An 18,610-nucleotide genomic window follows, 5' to 3' on the forward strand; every position below is an offset into this window, starting at 1 on the left:
GTGTTCACTCTGGCATTCTCCAAAGTACCATTACTGGGCATATGATGGGAGACAAAAAGGGAGAGAAAGAAGACATGATTTTAGCAGCATCATTTCTAGTTCCCTTGCCAAACACATCAACCCAAACATCAGGTATCTTTGGCTTTTTAGGGCTTAATATGAAAAGGGGCCTCTCAACCTGAGCTGTTCCTCAAAAAGATAATTGAATATTGAGAAAGTCTGAGTGGCTTTTGAAGGGCAATAACAAGAGACAACATGCATAAGAAGCACCTACCCTATCTGCAGTAGTGTGATTTTTCAGAGTCAACACCAGTTACCAAAGTCAAGTTGTTGTAAAATGCTAGAGAGTAGTCAATAACAAAATAAGTTTCTGCAGTGGTGTGACTTCAACAGTAAGGACATGGTGTTTTCAGAGACATTCTGCTTGTGAGGTTCACATAGAGAAGCCTGTTCTGGTGTTCTTGAACAATGTAACTGAAAGGTCTTCCTAGGGGCCTTTCCCTGGTTGGAATATCAAATAAACTGTGTATTTTTCCATGTTGTCCCACTTCTGAGAAGTTCTGCTTTAAAATTACAAAAACTATATATGCCAAATACAGCTAATGACAGAGTCTTGGAAAAGAGTTGACTTGGTTTGTGATGGAAATTTACTTGGCTCATGAAAAGGTTACAGAATTTCAGTTTGCTGGCTTTCAAAGTTGCCCACTTAATGTATCTTCATCTGCTGTTTGTTAAGTAACAGTTTTTTGCCCCTAACAAGATAAATATTTCTGGACTATGCCACGAGAAAGCACTGTTGAGCAGGTCATTACTCTTTCTGAAATGTTCTTGATGTGAGTAGGCAGATTTAATGCTGAGTTCAGGATATCAGGTTTTCAATAATTTCATTGAGTCAGTAGCCAGTTCTGATCCCCACGGTTTGGAGAGGATTATATGCAGGTCACTTATAAAAGGATTCAGTCTTGCACAGGTCTAAAGGAAGTAATGGTCACCTTACTGTAAAATATATGTTTCTTTTGAAATGTATTCAATATACAACCCATGCCAGAGTCCTTTGAAAATGTGGAACGGCTTTGAACTTGTGTAGTGACCATCCTTAGAGAGACAGTTTTTCTGCACAGACCCAGTGACATTGGAGGTACCAAATTACATTTTTCTTTGAACAGCATTGGGAAGAAGCATAGCATAATGTCAAAAAGATGCTCATTTCATGGTCCTGAATAAAGTTTGTAAAGTCTTTATATAAAGTGTTGAAAATAAGACTGAACTAATCAACCTGTGAATATGGTGCCAGACATCAAGGTATTTGTCCTGTAGAACTTTGCTTAACACAGACTTACAAAAATATGAAATTTTATGCAGAGATACACATTCTCCATTTAAAAGTTCAGATACTTGCTTCTGTCAAAGCTGTTCACTAGAGTTGTTGTAGATTCTCCATCCCTGGAAGTGTTCAAGGCCAGATGGAACAGAGCTTTGAGCAACCTGGTCTAGTGGGAGGTGTCCCTGCTCATGGCAGGGATGTTGGAACTAGATGGTCTTCAAGGTCCCTTCCAACCCAAGCCATTCTATGAATTGTAGGTGTTTTGAATCCCTAGTGTCTACCAGGAAAAAAACCCAAACTAATAACAGTGAGCGCAATATTCAAATAGTCATAAAAAGGAAGCCTTAATGCACTTTTGCTGTATTTGGATTGTTTGGGAGAACCTTCATGTACCTTCAATTCAGAAGTAAAAAGAGAATTGTCTTGACAAAGTCTGAAAACCTTATTTCAATATTGCAGCAATACATTAATGCCTCAAGGCATTAGTGTAATCCATATGAATTACAACTGAAATACTTGCATAACTTCTTTGTAATCAATGTGCAGTGATTCTGTGGGCCTGTTTACCGGATTAAAAACAGCTATCATGAAGCCAGTAGCAAACTTACAGAATTGTATTCTCCCATTTAGTCAGCAATAATGACTTAATTTGCCTTAAATGTCTTGTCCATTGTACTGTTTTGTATGTTTAAACAGTGAAATTTGAAGATGAAAAAAATTGCTTCCTTTCTTTGCCAGGGAGTTTACTTCAACATCTGCTGTTCTTTTTAGGGTCGTGTGATAAAGGGGTCCTACAAGTTCCATGCCATTATCACAACATTTGAAATGATCTTGACTGACTGCCCGGAGCTGCGTAACATTCCATGGCGTTGCGTGGTCATTGATGAGGCCCACAGGCTGAAAAACAGGAACTGTAAGCTTTTGGAAGGACTCAAGATGATGGACCTGGTCAGTGTGAACATCTCGTATCTTTGAGTCTTCTGTATTTTTATTATTTCTGATTTACGGTTTAATCAAAAAATAAAAGAAAATATTTTTTTCCCAAGTAAATCATCAAGTGTTAAGAAAAATGAGGGAAGGCAGATGAGAAAGTCTGTAAGATACCTTGAAGTATATGCATACCTTCAGTTTTGGACTGCTGATATTTAATAAGTTTTTTTTCATTGATTTAGATATAGAATTATGTGGCTTCTCTTAAGAGAATAAAGATAAATTTATTCTTTCTTTTCTCTCCCTTCATGTGGCTTAATCCATAGTCACTTCTTAGGATAGACATTTATTTAAAAGTATAATGTGGTCAGGGGGCCAAATTTGTCCATGAGAGTTAAACTGCTCTGCATTAATATCAGCCCTAATGTTAATCTGTTGCGTGGCCATAAGGATGTTCTTTCACATTGACTATGGAAGGGCAAGTGAGTTGGTTTCTGATGGTCACATAAACAAGTATTATGGTATGTGTACAAAATAGGTGTATGAAACTCATAGAGAAAAATAAGATAATGTACAGGTATTTACCATTTAAAAGACACAATAATTACTTATTTTTGGGCAGAATATTTAAAAACATGAGAGTAATGCAGTCATGCTAAGCTAATACCCATAATTTGGTTTGTAAAAATACTGTGTACCATTTGTTTTTCTTATGGTTGCTATTAGAGGAGAGCTGAGCTTATAGTCTTATAGACTATAGATAGAGACATGGGACTTCTCTCATAAGTTCTTGTTACACTGCTAAATTTATGTTTGGCTCTGAGCTAGTTGCTGAACCTGTCTGGGCTCCTTCTCTAAAACAATATGCAACTTTTGTCTCTGCCACTCTCATGCTCTGTAGCATGTAGTAGGAAAGCAGAACTCTCCTTCAGATTTCCTGTTAGATCCTGTGTTGATCTCCTGCCCTGAGGAGGTCAGTGCACTGAGGTCAATTGGAGGTGTGGTAAATGAGTGAATTTTTACTGCAAATGGTGGGATAAGTTCAACTGTTATTTTACCATTTAAAGTTCATTGTACTTGTGAAAGGGATGGGACATGGTGGACCAGTAAAATTTCTTCTTGTATCTTGGAGGACTGTTGAAGCTGCTTAAGTAGTGAAGTGTTTTTCTGGGCTATCACTGAAGGAACACCAGAGTACCAGTTAGAAATGTCTTGAGAAGACTTTTATGTAAGTAGCTGGGGGAGGGGAGAGGAAGCAAAGGTGAGACAGACATAGTGACAAGGGGAAAAAATTCTGTGTATTTTTCCATTGAAAATTATAGTGATGGATTCCTAGGGAATTATTTCTTAACCTTTCAGGAGCATAAAGTTCTGCTTACTGGAACCCCTTTGCAAAATACAGTAGAAGAGCTGTTTAGCTTGCTTCACTTCTTGGAACCAGGTCGCTTTCCCTCAGAAACCACATTCATGCAAGAATTTGGGGATCTTAAAACTGAAGAGCAGGTAAACTTACCTTGCATACTTATTTTTCTATTTAGAAAATACTTCATTACTTGTTTTTTCAACTGATACCTATTTACTTCCTGGAAGACCATAGTGGGTTTATCTCTTCTTTTGTTTGTTTATTTTCATTCAGCTGATGGTTTTTTGCTTTTGGCCAAAAGTAATTTTGCCCTATCACTGTTCTGTTTTTTTATTTTTAGTCCTTTGTCCATTGGTCATGCAGAAACAGGAAAAAAATCCCTTTGTTAAAATGCAGTGCTTAAAAATAGAAGTGGGGTGTCTTGTAATGGTTTCTGGATGCAAATACTTGTAAGAGAATTAACTTGTCAGTTGACATTCTTCCTTAAGCATCCAAGTGAAGGGACTGTCCCTGGAACTTCTGTGGAATTGACATCTGAGAGTTTTCTCAGTTATTTAAGTGCAAACAGGAACATACTCGAAACCCACTTTAGTAAGAGGTAACCAAATGGAGGGAGGTCTTTTTTTTACTCAGAAACAGATTTATCAGTCTGTCCAATAGCAGAAATGCATAAATCAATACAAAATGAAAGACCCTAGGTGCAACATGTTTTATATCTAAAATGTAAAATGTTTCTTTCTATGTATCAAAATGTTTCAAAAGGCCAAACCACCTCAATATTAGGAGTTAACTGAAGCATGGCATCTTAATTTGGCCCTTTGCATCCTGTGATAATAACTGCATGCTTTTTTATATGCAACTTTTTTGTCTTTGTCTGAAAATTCAATTTTTGATATCTCTTAACTTTGACTGCTTGAATTTGTTGACTTTCTTTGAGAACAACTCTTTCATACATAATAGATTAAATTATGAAATAGCTCTTCCTCTAGCCCCTGGCCTCCTGGCAAAATCATGGGATATGTTTCCATAGGTTGTGCAGGCTATTGCATGTCAGAATGGACACTGACCTGACTGAAAGTGAGCCAGCTCTGATGCAGAAGCCATGTAGTCCTGTTAGTGCAGTGTTTGAGCTGGAGCTAATATATCCTAACTGTCAATGCAGCTTTTGTCTGGCCAGTTCAAAATGACTGTAGCTTTTGAAGCCACACATGGAACTGTTACTAAAATAATGCCATTGGACATGATCAGAATTAGAGCCTTGATTGCTTGGTCCAATAAGTTCAGAAGAACTTCCTTATCTGTTGACACTCAGATGTTTTGGAATTGGGTTTGTCTTTCAAGAAGTGGGACAGGTTATGTGTTAATGACTTGGGGTTTCTCCTCCATTCCTTGCAATCCTATTCCATATATTTTCTCAACTGTTCATCCCTCCGTGCTAATTACCGCTTGTGTTCTGAAGTTGCTTTATTACTAAGGGAATGGAATGATGTAAATTCAGGAGAAAGTGTCTTTTGTTCTTGTTTCTGCTGTGTGGCTCTGCATCAGGAGATGATGACCAATTTCAGGGTGAATTATTAGCTCTTCAGCACTGAGCTGGTTTGTACTTTGAGACACAACCTAAATGCCAGGTGTTTTGGGTTTTTTTAATATGGAGTATGTTTGAACTTTTCATGTAAGGGACTTCACAAAAACTTTAAAAAACTTAGCCTTTTTTTAAAGAAAACTGACATTTTCTTCTTTGCCCCTCCCACCCTTTAGGATATCTTAAAGAATATGCCACAAAACCTAGAGACACTAAAAATTATCAGTGCCATTAAAATTAACAGAAATACAATGTTTTCATTTTTAGACCAGTCCTAAACAGTTTTCTAATTCAGTGGATGTCAAAACTAGGGAAATAAGAAAATAATTAGAAGCAGATACCTGAAGTGGGAAAGTAGCAATAAATACTGCTTAGTAATTAGAAGTGAACTGCAAAAGTTATCTTAAAGTGTCAGAGTTGCTTATTTAACAAAGGGTTAGCTCTGCATGATTTGTGTGTTGTACAGTCCTTGTCTAGAAGAATAGATCTCAGTGAGGTCTATTTAATAAGAGACATCACTAAACAGAAGGTCTACACACCAAAAATAGACTTTAGAAGTGTGCATGTCACTGAGTTAACAAGGAGAACCTGCTGCTGAGTCACTGAGGAAAGATTTTTTATGAATGCCCTCTACTTGGCATCTGAGGTAGAAAACAAAGATTTTTAGAATTAAGGGAATTGAAAAATGAGTATTTGATTCTTAGCAGTTTTAATTCAGCTAGTTCATTAAACATCTGTTTTCCAGGTGCAAAAACTGCAAGCTATTTTGAAGCCAATGATGCTGAGACGTCTCAAGGAGGATGTAGAAAAGAACCTGGCCCCAAAAGAGGAAACCATCATTGAAGTTGAGCTGACAAATATTCAGAAGAAATACTACCGTGCTATTCTTGAAAAGAATTTCACATTTCTTTCCAAGGGTGGAGGTCAGGCAAATGTACCTAATCTTTTAAACACTATGATGGAACTAAGAAAATGCTGCAATCATCCATACCTTATTAATGGTAGGCTGCCTACTTTTCTCCTCATTTGAGAAGTGGTTGTAAAGATGTTCACTACGTATAAATTCCATTTTAGTGTGTCTTTATGTTTATTCATTTATTTTAAGTAGAAAAGTGAGATAACCTTTTAGGTTGTCATAGGTATGGATATCTGCTAGCTAGGACAGCACTGCTTTTGCAGGCATCTGTGCTGCTTTTTCCCAAGGCTTCCTGGCAAATTTAGTCCTGACTGAGTTAATGTTGGTATTATAAAGTTTTCCTTTCTATTATTTGTGACAAACAAGACTTCAGTTGTCATGCAGGTTGTTGGATGCTGGCATAAATATGGCAATTTTTTCTTCAGTTATAGTTAGCTGCTATTTACTTTCTTGCTGTAGAACATCATAAGGTAGTAACTTAAAATTTCTGAATAAAAAGTTGCAGGGTAAGAAATCATGATCAAGCCTGCTTTTATAGCACATGTTGTCAGTTGATTTTCTTAATTTGACTAGTAAGAGAAAAATTAGGATGAATGTCATATTAGACTTTAATGACTGTTTTTCAGTGTGATGGTATTGGTTTTACATCAGGATTATCTTTGGCAAGTAGTATAGAATCATAAAATATCTTAAGTTGAAAGGGACCCACGGGGATTACTGAGTCCAACTCCCTGCTCCTCACAGAACTACCTAAAACTAAATCATATGACTTAAGGACCAGATGGTCTTTAAACTCTTGACTCATGGTGCCATGACCACTTCCCTGGGGAGGCTGTTCCAGTGACCAACTCTATGATGAACCAGCCAGCTATAGCTGTCTGAAGTATGGTAAACTTGTATGTGTTGGTCAGTTCTTCCCTTTGAGGATGTAACACAAGCCTCCATAAAGGGTTGCGTTCTACTACTTTCTTGTTTCCCAGCTCCTGTTTCTTACTAAATATGATTTATGGTTGGTTTATGCTGGTTATAGGCTTCATGATGAAAGACTGTTTTGTTCAAGAGCCATATGTTATGCAATAAAAAACCTGAAATGGTTTTTTATTGTATAACTTCCATATTGCAGTAGTTAAGTTCTTCTCCTTGACATTTTTTGTTTAAATGGAGGGAAAAATGCTTAAACTGATCTGCAAAATTACATCTAATTATATTTCATGCACAAGTAATTATTCCAAAGACATGATATAGGCTTACTCCAAAGTACTTCAACTCATCCATGCTGGTGGCTGTTCAGTTTCTAAACTCATATGACATATAGTGAAGTAGTTTTGTGGTTCTGGTGCAGGGTTTGTTGGGTTTTTTACTTGATTCTTGGGCTTAAGTTAGTCCATTATATAAATGAGTTTATCAGAATAGTTTCGGATGTTCAGGTTATAAGCATCTGAATTGATGCTTCTTGGCTTTCAGCTGTTTTTAACCTTGCTATTAATTTTCCTTATTTCATGTTTGTTAAAAGAAAAAAACCTGAATATTTTGCTGCTACTTTGTTTTGTCAAACAGAGTTTATAAGTAGTGCTTGTAGTGTTGCCTACAGCAGGGATTTTTTTTTTCCCTCAGAAGTCTTGTATCATTTAATATAATTTAGAGACTTCTAAAGTTCAGGTGTTTATTTAGAAAACTTCAAATATTTTTTGATGACTGTATCTTAATAAAGGGAGGTGGGTTTGCCTCTTGAATGCATTTGCCTTTATAACATTTTTGTGACTTTTTGAACCTTTGGACTTGCTTGGTATCATTCAGCAATGTGGCAGGTGAGTTGAACCTTCAGATTTGAGGGGAAAAAGAAATCCTGATGTGGAGATGGAACTAAACAAATACATCCTTTATAGTTCTAGGACAGAAAATACTCCTACATCCTGTAGTCGCCTGAGCCCAAGGTTCTGTTTTGTTGATTGATATTTAACAGCTTTTTAGCTAGTGTAATGGCACAAGTTTATTTTATTTCTGCTAAGAGTTTTTGCAGTGCTAGTACTTATCCTTGCATACTACTCTCATGATAAATGATTTGTTGCAGTAGCAAGTTCTGTTCTCTAGGCTTAACTGCTTTTATAAAAGTGTTTTTGAATCCTTCTCATTTTCTTCCAAGTGTGTGGGGTTTGTGACCCAGCAGTAGTGCGCATGTATTTGAACATTTGAACATGTTTTGTTTTGTGTAAGATTTGCAAGCAAGTCTTCTATATAACCTTCAGTTAAGGCTATATGATGAAAATAGTATGGTAGGAGTTGAATGCAAAGTGGGGCTTGCTTTCTTGATTGATAGATGTATTCTGTGGTCTGCTGAGACTGGGAGGAGACTTCTCAAGGTAGTTGCTGTATGTTGGGTATTCTCCAGCCAACTTGGGTAAAGCACTGTCTGTCATTTTTCTTAGGGCTGGACCCCTTGTTTTCTCCATAGCAACCCTTCTCAAGTATTTATACATCATTCCTCTCTCTGTCTCCAAGAACCAGCAGTGGGGAATGCCTCTATACTTACACAGCCTAATGCTGAACACCAGAAAGGCTCCTCACTCTTTTTGTTATGCCCCCTTGAGCCCTGGAAGCCTCTCTTAATGAAGAGTAGAAGTGGGGGTTTCCCTGGTTGATCCAAACACACATTCAAATACCTTCCTTTCATCCCCTGCTAAAAATCAGCTAGAATAGCAAGTAGTTTTACAGACCTGCAAGTTACTGCATCAAGAAACTTCTGGGTAACAAGCTGCTCAATGTACGTGTTGTAATTGCAATTGAGATAGGAATTAAAAAACCAGGAGGGTCTTTTACAGGATTTAGCTAGGACAGAGTTATTGAAAGAGCAGATTTTTGGAGTTATCTGTAGTGGATTTGGGTCCTGCTAAGGCCAAGCTCTGATACTACAAATTCACCATTCATTAGACCAGATTGTGGGTTTGTTGCGGTGTGGTTTGCTTTTGCAGATGCTGTTCTTGCGTATTGGTTTGATTCATAGTAGTGAAACTTAAATTTGGATATCACAGTTGAGTAAGAAATAATGGATGTAACTTGGAAAGATTACTGAAATTACTGTATACGAACTGCTTGACAGCCTGCTGTATCCTGAAATTGCCAAAGTTCAGTACAGAATTGCAGATTTAGTGCCCAAAATTCTACCTTTTTTTGCAAAGATGGGAGATGATACGATTGAAAGGAACTTTGAGTGTCTGCTTACACTAATTTCATCCAGGCTTACTTTTCTTATCTGCAAACCATTAGGATGAGTAGTGCTTGGAGCAGGGAATCCAGATCAGGAGAATCCAGGGACATAAAACTACCTTGAAATGTGATCACATCTTGAGTCCATCAGGTTCTGTAAAAGCGAGTAGTGGGAGTGCATGGAGCAGCACGAAGCTGTCAGGCAGCCTGCTCTGGGTGAAATCTGGTTCAGGCACCGCATTACAGCAGGCACTGAACCAGCGATCACACAGGGAGGGTGCGTTTCCGTGTTTGTTTACAGGCATCTACTTAGAGCTGGGATTTGAGAGAGAGATGCTCAGCAGAAGCCTGGCAGTAAGCTGTTCTTCCCCCTCCCCCAACCCTTCCATCTTTCCGTGTGCTATTCAAAAGCAGTATGGAAGCTGAATATTAGACAAACCAGAAATATTTTAGAAACTACATTTTGTTTAAAAAAAAAACCAAAGCAGAGGCAAAAAAAGATGGCTCCAAAAAAGGGTTTGTTTGGAGGTGAAATAAGCTTAAAACAAAGATTCCTAACCCTTTATGTGCCAAGAAGAGCAATCTGATAGTTCTTGGAATTGTCCACTGTTTGTAGAAGTGAAATAAAAAATGGAGTAAAAGCATAGGAGAGGTTGAAGAGAAGACTTAAACTTGGTCTGTAGTCTCCTGATAGTGAGCAGAACAAGCAAATAGTTGCTGCTGTGCATATCATTCATAGGCAAAGCGAGTGACCAGAAAGAACTTTTGACTAATGCTGGAAAAAATAAATACATTGGATAGCTTCATCAAACTGAACAAAAAAAATACATTCAGTGAAGAGGTTTTTAATTACTTGGATTTTGGTTTTATAATTAATAATGAAAGGAGCAGGTTTCAGGTCATGTGGATGTTTAAGGCTGATTTCAGAGGCACAGACATTAAATGTTATTTGTATCCCTTGTATTTTCTTGTAGAAACAAGACTTTTTTTTCTTTCATGTTGCATTTTTAAAAGGACAAAAACTCAATTTTATCAGTTGAAATATGTTTAATTTTTTCATCTTTTTTCTTTTTTTTTCATTGAATTGTGTGCATCAAATAGTTCTATGAATTTATTTAGGAAAGAGTTTAGTGTTGTTCAAAAGAGGGAAAAATGAATTTTCAGTGTTATTTTTTATTTAGGCTGTATTTGTGTATATGTTTGCTTTAAATTTAAGCTTAATATTTTTTATAAATGTTTATTTTTTTTTATAAATGTTTATTTACATAGTGCTTAAAACATTCCTGCAGTTTCTATAGGGTGTTGAAGGCGAGCTCATTGTTTATTAATAAAACCCTTTGCAGTGTTCATGTATTGCTGTCCAATCTTTGCAGGTGCTGAAGAGAAAATTTTGGAAGAGTTTAAAGAAACACACAATGCCGACTCTCCAGATTTTCAGCTCCAGGCAATGATCCAGGCTGCTGGCAAGCTAGTACTGATTGACAAGCTGCTGCCAAAACTGAAGGCTGGTGGCCACAGGGTGCTTATCTTTTCCCAGATGGTGCGCTGCTTGGACATACTGGAAGACTACCTCATTCAAAGACGGTGAGAGCAACAATATAATACAACTGTAAATAAACTGTGCCTTCCTCAGTGACCACCACATTTAACCTGTGTAGAAACCCATGTAGAAAGGGAAGAAATTAAAACAGAATTTTGTATAGTGATCTGAATAAGGGAAAGAGCAAACCTGGAGGTTGCAAGTACTGAGATTTTTCTTTTGGGTGAATAGAAAATTACCCCATATGGAGAGCTGTTAGGTTCTCAGTTTAACTCTCAGTTAAATGTTTTGGTGGCTCTAGAGTTTTTAGTTTAGGCCTAAATTTTTATTGAATTCCTTGGAGTCAGTCTGTTCTTTACTAAGGAAAGAGACAAAGTAGTATGTCTTTACTGATTAAGTTAGTCTCTTAGTTGTAGTTCTTCTGACCCCATAGTAGCATATTTGTCTTTGTTGTTTTTAATTGCATATTCTTCTAAAGAAGCAATGCCATGGCAGTAAAGCAATCTCTATAATGCATCTATTTTTCAGGTACCCATACGAACGAATTGATGGTCGAGTGAGAGGCAACTTGCGTCAGGCAGCTATTGACAGGTTTTCAAGACCTGATTCTGATAGGTTTGTTTTCCTGCTGTGTACAAGGGCAGGAGGTTTGGGCATTAATCTTACTGCTGCTGATACCTGCATCATTTTTGATTCAGACTGGAACCCCCAAAATGACCTCCAGGTAATATTACAAGAGATGATTTTATTGAAAATTTCTCTTTGCCTTTTTACTGTGAAATTTTCTTCACCTACAAGACAAATTATCTGTTGTCCCGCTCTTGAAAGCATAAACAATATTATTTGTATTGAAAAAAAAACCTTCTAAAGTTCCCTGTATTGATTATTTAAATTTTTTTTTCTTATATTTGTAACCTGTAACTGAATATCTGTCTTTGTTTTTTCAGGCTCAAGCACGATGTCACAGAATAGGGCAGAGCAAATCAGTGAAAATTTACAGATTGATAACAAGGAATTCTTATGAAAGGGAAATGTTCGACAAAGCTAGCTTGAAGTTGGGCCTTGATAAAGCTGTGCTGCAATCTATGAGTGGAAGAGAAAATGCCACAAATGGGGTAAGGATTAATTTTTTAAGGTGTATTATCAACAAATGCTATGAGCGTGTTATGCTTTGCCTTGCGTTTTAGCTGGAGAACAGTTGTTTTCAGATGGAGTGTGGCTGATACTTTAAAGTCGGGTTAATTAAGGGCATTGGCTACATGAACTGGCTCAGCCTATCTAATGGCGCACTTATTGCCAAAAGGGGGCAGGTGGAGTCGTGTTCCCTCAATCCTGATCCATTCTCATCATTCCACCCTTTACATTATGTTGATCTTGGCACTTTATGGAGTTCTTCTAGCTAGCTTTTGCTGGTGTAGCCTTTTTGCTTTGGGACTTCTTTTTGCTTTAGCTTTTTTGTCAGGTTACTACGTTAAATCTGCTCCCAGGAGGAGTTTAGCAGTCATCAGAGCTAAAGGGATTCAGTGACAATGAATTATTAAGTCGTTTAAACCACTCACATAACTTCACCCTGAGAATTTTGTTGTTTGTATTCTTCTTTAAAAGGTGATTTCAGCATGAATGTTTAATTGACCATTTCCACATTATTGTAGAGCTTCAGTTCTTAAAATGCCAAGTAAGAGGACAATCCATCTGATTCTGCTGTCAGGTGAACACCACTGGCTGGTGTCAAAAAAACCCCAAAACCATAACCCCTTATGTGTTACAGGTGCAACAGCTTTCTAAAAAAGAAATAGAAGATCTTCTTCGAAAGGGGGCATATGGTGCTCTGATGGATGAGGAAGATGAAGGGTCTAAATTTTGTGAAGAGGATATTGATCAGATTCTCTTAAGACGAACACACACAATTACCATTGAATCTGAAGGAAAAGGCTCAACATTTGCAAAGGTGTGCATTGACATTCAGAGGAAAATGAACAAAATGTGACCAGAATAGGTGGAAGTATATTAAACTGTCTTCTGTGTCAATTTATTTTTCAGTGTACTTATCTTAGGTATTTTTCTTGCAAATGTTGGGAATCTGTATTTCCAGTACTGATAGCTTCCAGGCTTACCTTTTTTCTTTCTTGACACTACCTCTTCATAAGTCCTAAGTATTGTATTTGGTAGTGAAAAATAGGTATTCTTCATAGCATGCAGTTAAGAAACCAATCCATGTGTTTTTACTTCTACTAGGCTAGTTTCGTTGCATCTGGGAACAGGACAGACATTTCTTTGGATGACCCTAATTTCTGGCAGAAGTGGGCAAAGAAAGCTGAGCTGGATATTGATGCTCTAAATGGAAGGGTAAGAGCTTTATGACTGTTTGTAGTGCAATTAAATTGAAGATTCCCCCTCCCCTCCCCCCAAATTTATACCTTTTCCCTTTCATTTTAGAACAACCTAGTTATTGATACACCAAGAGTAAGGAAGCAAACCAGACTCTACAGTGCAGTCAAAGAGGATGAACTGATGGAGTTTTCAGACCTGGAAAGCGATTCTGAAGAAAAGCCTAGCACTAAGCCCCGTAGGCCTCAGGACAAATCTCAAGGTTATGCACGAAGTGAATGTTTCAGAGTGGAGAAGAACTTGTTGGTTTATGGGTAAGATATGCAAATAAAATATACTAATTGTGGCTAAAGATCTGAAAATAAATTATATATAGTAAATAACTCATCCTTCTCTTGGACACATTCCCAAAATATCACACTGTATAATGCTTATACATGCCAGTTAGATTTTTTTTGGTTGCTATATATATAAATTGCTTATATATGTGTTATTTAGTTTAAAGTATCTGAGTGTCTCACAGATGGCTATGAGCTCACTGGTAAGATAAGTGGTTTTGTGATGACAGAATATTTGTTTCTGGTTTCTCAGTGTAAAGAATTCTTGAGTTAATGAGTTTTAACCTCTCTTTTCTAAGTGTTGAAGAGAGTAATAGTGTATTTGTAAAGAACAAAATGGTTTTGAAATCAACAGTCAATCTAGACTTTTTCAACATATATTCTGGTATTTTGGCACCATTTAAATTCAGATATTTGGTACTTGACATTTTTCCCATTGAGTGTGCCAATTTGAATTTCATCTCTTTGCAAGCAGGTAGCTGTATTTGACTTCTAACATGGTGGCCTTCAGAACGACTGTCTTTATTTTAGAAATTATTGTGCAACAGTTGCTAGTAATAGGTTTCTGGATCAAAATAGGAATGGTTCCCCAAATCCCATGATTGTAGGAATTGGTTGAGTTTCCTGTTTGTAGCTTACTGGGACCTTTAGAGTTAAACATATGTACTTTATTAATTTGAGTGTAGTTCAATTGCAGCTTTACGAGCAGTGAACTTATTGCCTGTTCTGTAAAATAAACATTCTTAACTCTTTGGTGCTGGAGGTTGGATTCCCTGATGTAACCTACAAATGCAAAATGCATTAGTGCTAACACAGGAGGTCCCAACTTGCTTGATACAAGGAGTTCAATTGAAAGTCACAAATTAAAATACCAGTACCCTGGCTTTTGTATTGAACATATTTTTCTTATAGCTGGGGTCGATGGACTGACATCCTCTCACATGGGCGCTATAAACGTCAGCTAACAGAGCAAGATGTGGAAACCATCTGCCGGACTATCCTGGTGTATTGTCTTAATCATTACAAAGGGGATGAAAATATCAAAAGTTTCATCTGGGATCTGATCACTCCAACTGCAGATGGGCAAACTCGAGCTTTGGTTAATCATTCTGGTATGTCTACCACAATCAAATAATGATGCTAGTAAATAGGGAAGAATTGCTTCAGTCGTGCTATGTATTTGGTTTAAACTATAGCCATTCTGACATGTCGTAGGATCTTGTCAGATTTTATGAGTAAGGTGGGCTTTGACTTGGTCCGTACTTAAAGGGGAAGTCTCCCTCAGACACTTTGTAGAATGCAGTGCTCTTTCCCTTAAATTAGTTTTAAACAAATATTCCAGCATAATTTTTCGTTGGCACCTATTGCTGGAGTTAATCTCTTTTAAATTGCCATAAATCAGAAAGCTTGTTTCCTTACGGCCATTTAGATTCATGAGAATTTTTACAAGAAATATTTATATAACACCATTTTCTGGCTAGCACTCTGAATTTTGAAATCTTCACACCTAAATTTGCACGAAAGTTTTGGTTGACTTTGTTGCTTGCAATTTTCTGTACTGAATTAAGTTGCTGTTCAGTTTTTGGTGGTTGTGTTGCCCACAAAGTAATGAATATAGCAGTGATACTTAGCTTTAAATGTGTGTTTGTAATGTTGTTTGGGGTGAGAGTTTTTCTGTTCAGATTGTGTGAGAACTATTGGGGTTTTGTCTAGGTCTGTCTGCACCAGTGCCCAGAGGGAGGAAAGGGAAGAAAGTAAAAGCCCAGAGTTCACAGCCAATGCTGCAAGATGCTGATTGGCTCACAACCTGTAATCCAGATGTATTATTTCAAGAAGACAGCTATAGGAAACATCTCAAACATCACTGTAATAAGTAAGTACTAATAAATGTTTCATTTAGAGGTTTGGGATTCTTTTTAACTACATGCTTTTGAAAAGTCCACAACTTCATTTGGATATATTTACTAGAACACAGGGCCATTTAATGGGATGTAAAGGCCATTATTACTTTTTAATTTGGGGATAATCATCTTAACAGATATCTGGATACTTCTGTAAGCTCTTTATGACAATCAGCACACTTCTGAAGAAAATTATTCTCTACTTACTAAATAAGAATGGAATCAGATTAGGTTATTTTTTTACTATAGAAAGTGAAGACTATATTCCTACACTAAGTCTATTTCACTTGACAATTGGCTATCTTTAAATAAAAGCTGTTTGTTTCCTACCTTCTTGTGGGGTCCCTCAGGCTGGTGTTTAAAGTTCTGTTCCATAGATGTTAAACTCATATATCCAGTTCTTAGTTTCACGAGTTTCATGTAGTAGTTCACCTATATGTGGGTGTATCTTTTGTCTTCATTTTTTCTCTCCCTTTCTTGCTTGCTCTCCACATCATACAGAATATTTATTCTTTCTCCTTTGAGATGAAATTTCTCACCAAACTCTTCTACCTGAATTGATTTATCCTGATTTTATTTTTGAAATTCTAAACACGTTACTAAACCAAAGGCCTTTGGCGATAAAGATCATTGTACATAATGTTTTATTGTTGTATGAATGTCTCTTAAGAGCCTTTCTTACATATTTTCTTTTGGCTTTTGTTTTGTAATATCTTATTTTTGTGTCAGCTTTCTTTGATGCCATCTCAGTTTTGCTTACTATATTCTCCATTACAGACACTGAACCTTGTCCCAAAACCACCTTGGTTTAGAGTTGGGGATGTGGTTGATTGCTTTTGGGATTTTGTGGTGTTTGGTTTTGTTTTTAAATTTCTACTCCTCATTATATATATATATATATCATACAGTTGCAATGCAGTGTTAGTGAAAGGTCATCTTTACTTTTGTGGTTTGAATATGTATTGTGTCTCATTAATACTGTTTAGTGGAAAGAAATTATTGATTTGAAAAGTACCTGTGGGCTGTCAATAGGGGGTGTGATATGAAGAAGGAAAGGAATTTAAGGGGTTTATTAGCTCAAGTCCAGATGCTAACCAAGCTTGATTTTTAGCTGATGACAACAGATATTCATAGAATTACGTTAGTGAGTGCACTTCCAAATAAACTGCTTTCTGATTTTTCTGAACTGTTACTTGAGTCTGTTACTACATTTCACTTGCTCTTAAAGTAATAAAATTCTTTCCTGTAACATTACTTTAATCTCTCAGGTAACATGTCGTCATTACTTGCTGTATCAGTTTGCAGATCCCACTTAAATTCATTTTTTAAGTACTGCTTCTTTAATAATACAATAGAAAATTACAAGGACTGGGAAGACTGGTAAATGTGCATGAATGTTTTCAGTTGCTATCTTTTTCCTTCACTTCCCAGATTCACCAGGACTAAATGAATTGTAGAAGCCACATGTTTTTAGCACAGGTAAAATCAAACAGAGGTGGAGCCAGTTAATAATCTGAGTAATTTCCTTCAAAAGGTACCAGTAGAAGTTGCCTTTGTAAGAATTGGTGTCCTCTCCTAAAGTACCATGTATGCTGGTTTCATGCATAGGACTCCTGAAAGGTGCAAAGAGCCAGTGGTTTTTGGTTTATCTTGGGTTTTATTTCATGCTTCTCTCTTTGGCCTGATGTAACAGCTGTTATTGCTTAATACTAAGCTGATAGAGACCCTCAACAGCTTATTTACATAGCCACACAGGGTGCAGGGACACCTTACTGGTCCCAGTTACTGTGTATACAGAAAGAAGCATGTCTGACGTGTTTTGAATTGCAGACATGACCTTAATTCAAATCCCTGCTCTTCCGAGGTTTGATTGAATAACATGTGTGAAACCGGGTATTGCTCCAGTGGCACCTGATCTCTAACAAGGAGATCTCAAAACTGGTGGTGGTCTAAATTTTTCATGCAAGTGGGTGATCAGATTACTGCTTCCCTGGTCATCTTGCTGTTCCAGGAGCAGCAGCAATTCAACAGTTGCCGTGATGGATTTGGGTACAGTGAGAGGGCGGGCTGAGTAATCTCCATCTTAGCTGGTACTGGTTTTACTTCATGAACTAGGCAGCAGGGGGTGCCCTGAATTGGGTAAACATAGGGGAGAGCAGGATTATTTTCAGGTAGATACTTTTTCTACAGAAATGACCTCTTTTCTAGTCTCCTTGAAAATCCAGTCTGCCATTCTCTCTCCTGCCAGCTTCGAGTGTGACCACAACACCTGACAGTGCTTCCAAAAACGACTGTAGTATTGCAGAAATGGGGAAAAATTAACTTGGCAATGAAGATTTTTCACTTCCTTGTAACAGTTAGATTGTGCATAGGTAAAATTAAATAGCAGTTTGAACTATAAAGAGTAAAAGTAGTTAATATCTCCCAAGGGAAATGGGGGATTATTTTTCCCCCCCCATTCTCAGAAGCAAAAAGTTGTATAATCTGAAAAACCTGACATTCCATATTGAGGGTTTATTGTAAGGTAGTAAAACCAGATTTTATATCTCGTTTATTCCTACAACTTCTGATGTGCTTCCAAAAATGGTATTAAGGCAGCAGCTGAGGAAATTTTATGAGATAATGAAGCAGAACAGTTACTGAAAGCCATCTGCTCAGTTGTTTACAAACTTGCTTCAATACTTCAGAGGCAGTGGTAGAGTACGTGTCTAAACTTCACAAGCTGCACTAGGTAGAACTAAATGAAATGCGCCGGGGCCGGGCTGAGCTGGGTCCCTCTCTGTGCAGTGTAAGCAGTTGCCAGGCAGGCCTGTTGGAAGCCAGCAGAAAGCACCACACAGAGGTGATTATGTGCCACCATCTGTCACGCTTCAAGCCTACCATACAGCATGGCTAATCAGCCTTGGCAGGATGATGGATGAACAGCAGCAGCTGCCAAAAGCCACTGTTGGCAAACAGTCCTGAAGTTAAGAACTTTTTCCCCCCTCTGCCTTCCTCTCCAGGGTCCTGCTGCGTGTCCGCATGCTCTACTATCTACGACAAGAAGTTATAGGGGACCAAGCAGACAAGATCTTAGAGGGTGCTGACTCAAGGTTAGTGCAAGTGCAGGTTTATTTTTTGCTTTATGACACTGGCTTTTGTAAAGTACACGTACTATAATAATGCAGCATTTAGAGGTGGTCAC

General features: G+C 37.4%; 1 protein-coding gene across 9 annotated transcripts in view; it reads left to right on the top strand.

Moving 5' to 3' along the window:
• The window catches only part of CHD7 (chromodomain helicase DNA binding protein 7), a 133,790-nt gene that overhangs the window by 100,579 nt on the left and 14,601 nt on the right, over positions 1 to 18,610 (top strand). For all 9 annotated transcript variants that reach the window (XM_039549478.1, XM_039549482.1, XM_039549481.1 and 6 more), the window contains 12 exons: positions 2,096 to 2,272; positions 3,614 to 3,757; positions 5,945 to 6,200; positions 10,693 to 10,903; positions 11,388 to 11,583; positions 11,807 to 11,974; positions 12,628 to 12,807; positions 13,095 to 13,205; positions 13,296 to 13,501; positions 14,438 to 14,637; positions 15,239 to 15,398; positions 18,429 to 18,518. In XM_039549478.1, coding sequence (XP_039405412.1) covers positions 2,096 to 2,272; positions 3,614 to 3,757; positions 5,945 to 6,200; positions 10,693 to 10,903; positions 11,388 to 11,583; positions 11,807 to 11,974; positions 12,628 to 12,807; positions 13,095 to 13,205; positions 13,296 to 13,501; positions 14,438 to 14,637; positions 15,239 to 15,398; positions 18,429 to 18,518 — 2,099 coding nt within the window. The remainder of the gene's footprint in view (positions 1 to 2,095; positions 2,273 to 3,613; positions 3,758 to 5,944; positions 6,201 to 10,692; positions 10,904 to 11,387; positions 11,584 to 11,806; positions 11,975 to 12,627; positions 12,808 to 13,094; positions 13,206 to 13,295; positions 13,502 to 14,437; positions 14,638 to 15,238; positions 15,399 to 18,428; positions 18,519 to 18,610) is intronic.

Source organism: Corvus cornix, chromosome 2 (assembly GCF_000738735.6).
Source record: "Corvus cornix cornix isolate S_Up_H32 chromosome 2, ASM73873v5, whole genome shotgun sequence".
NCBI classification, from domain to species: Eukaryota; Metazoa; Chordata; class Aves; order Passeriformes; family Corvidae; genus Corvus; species Corvus cornix.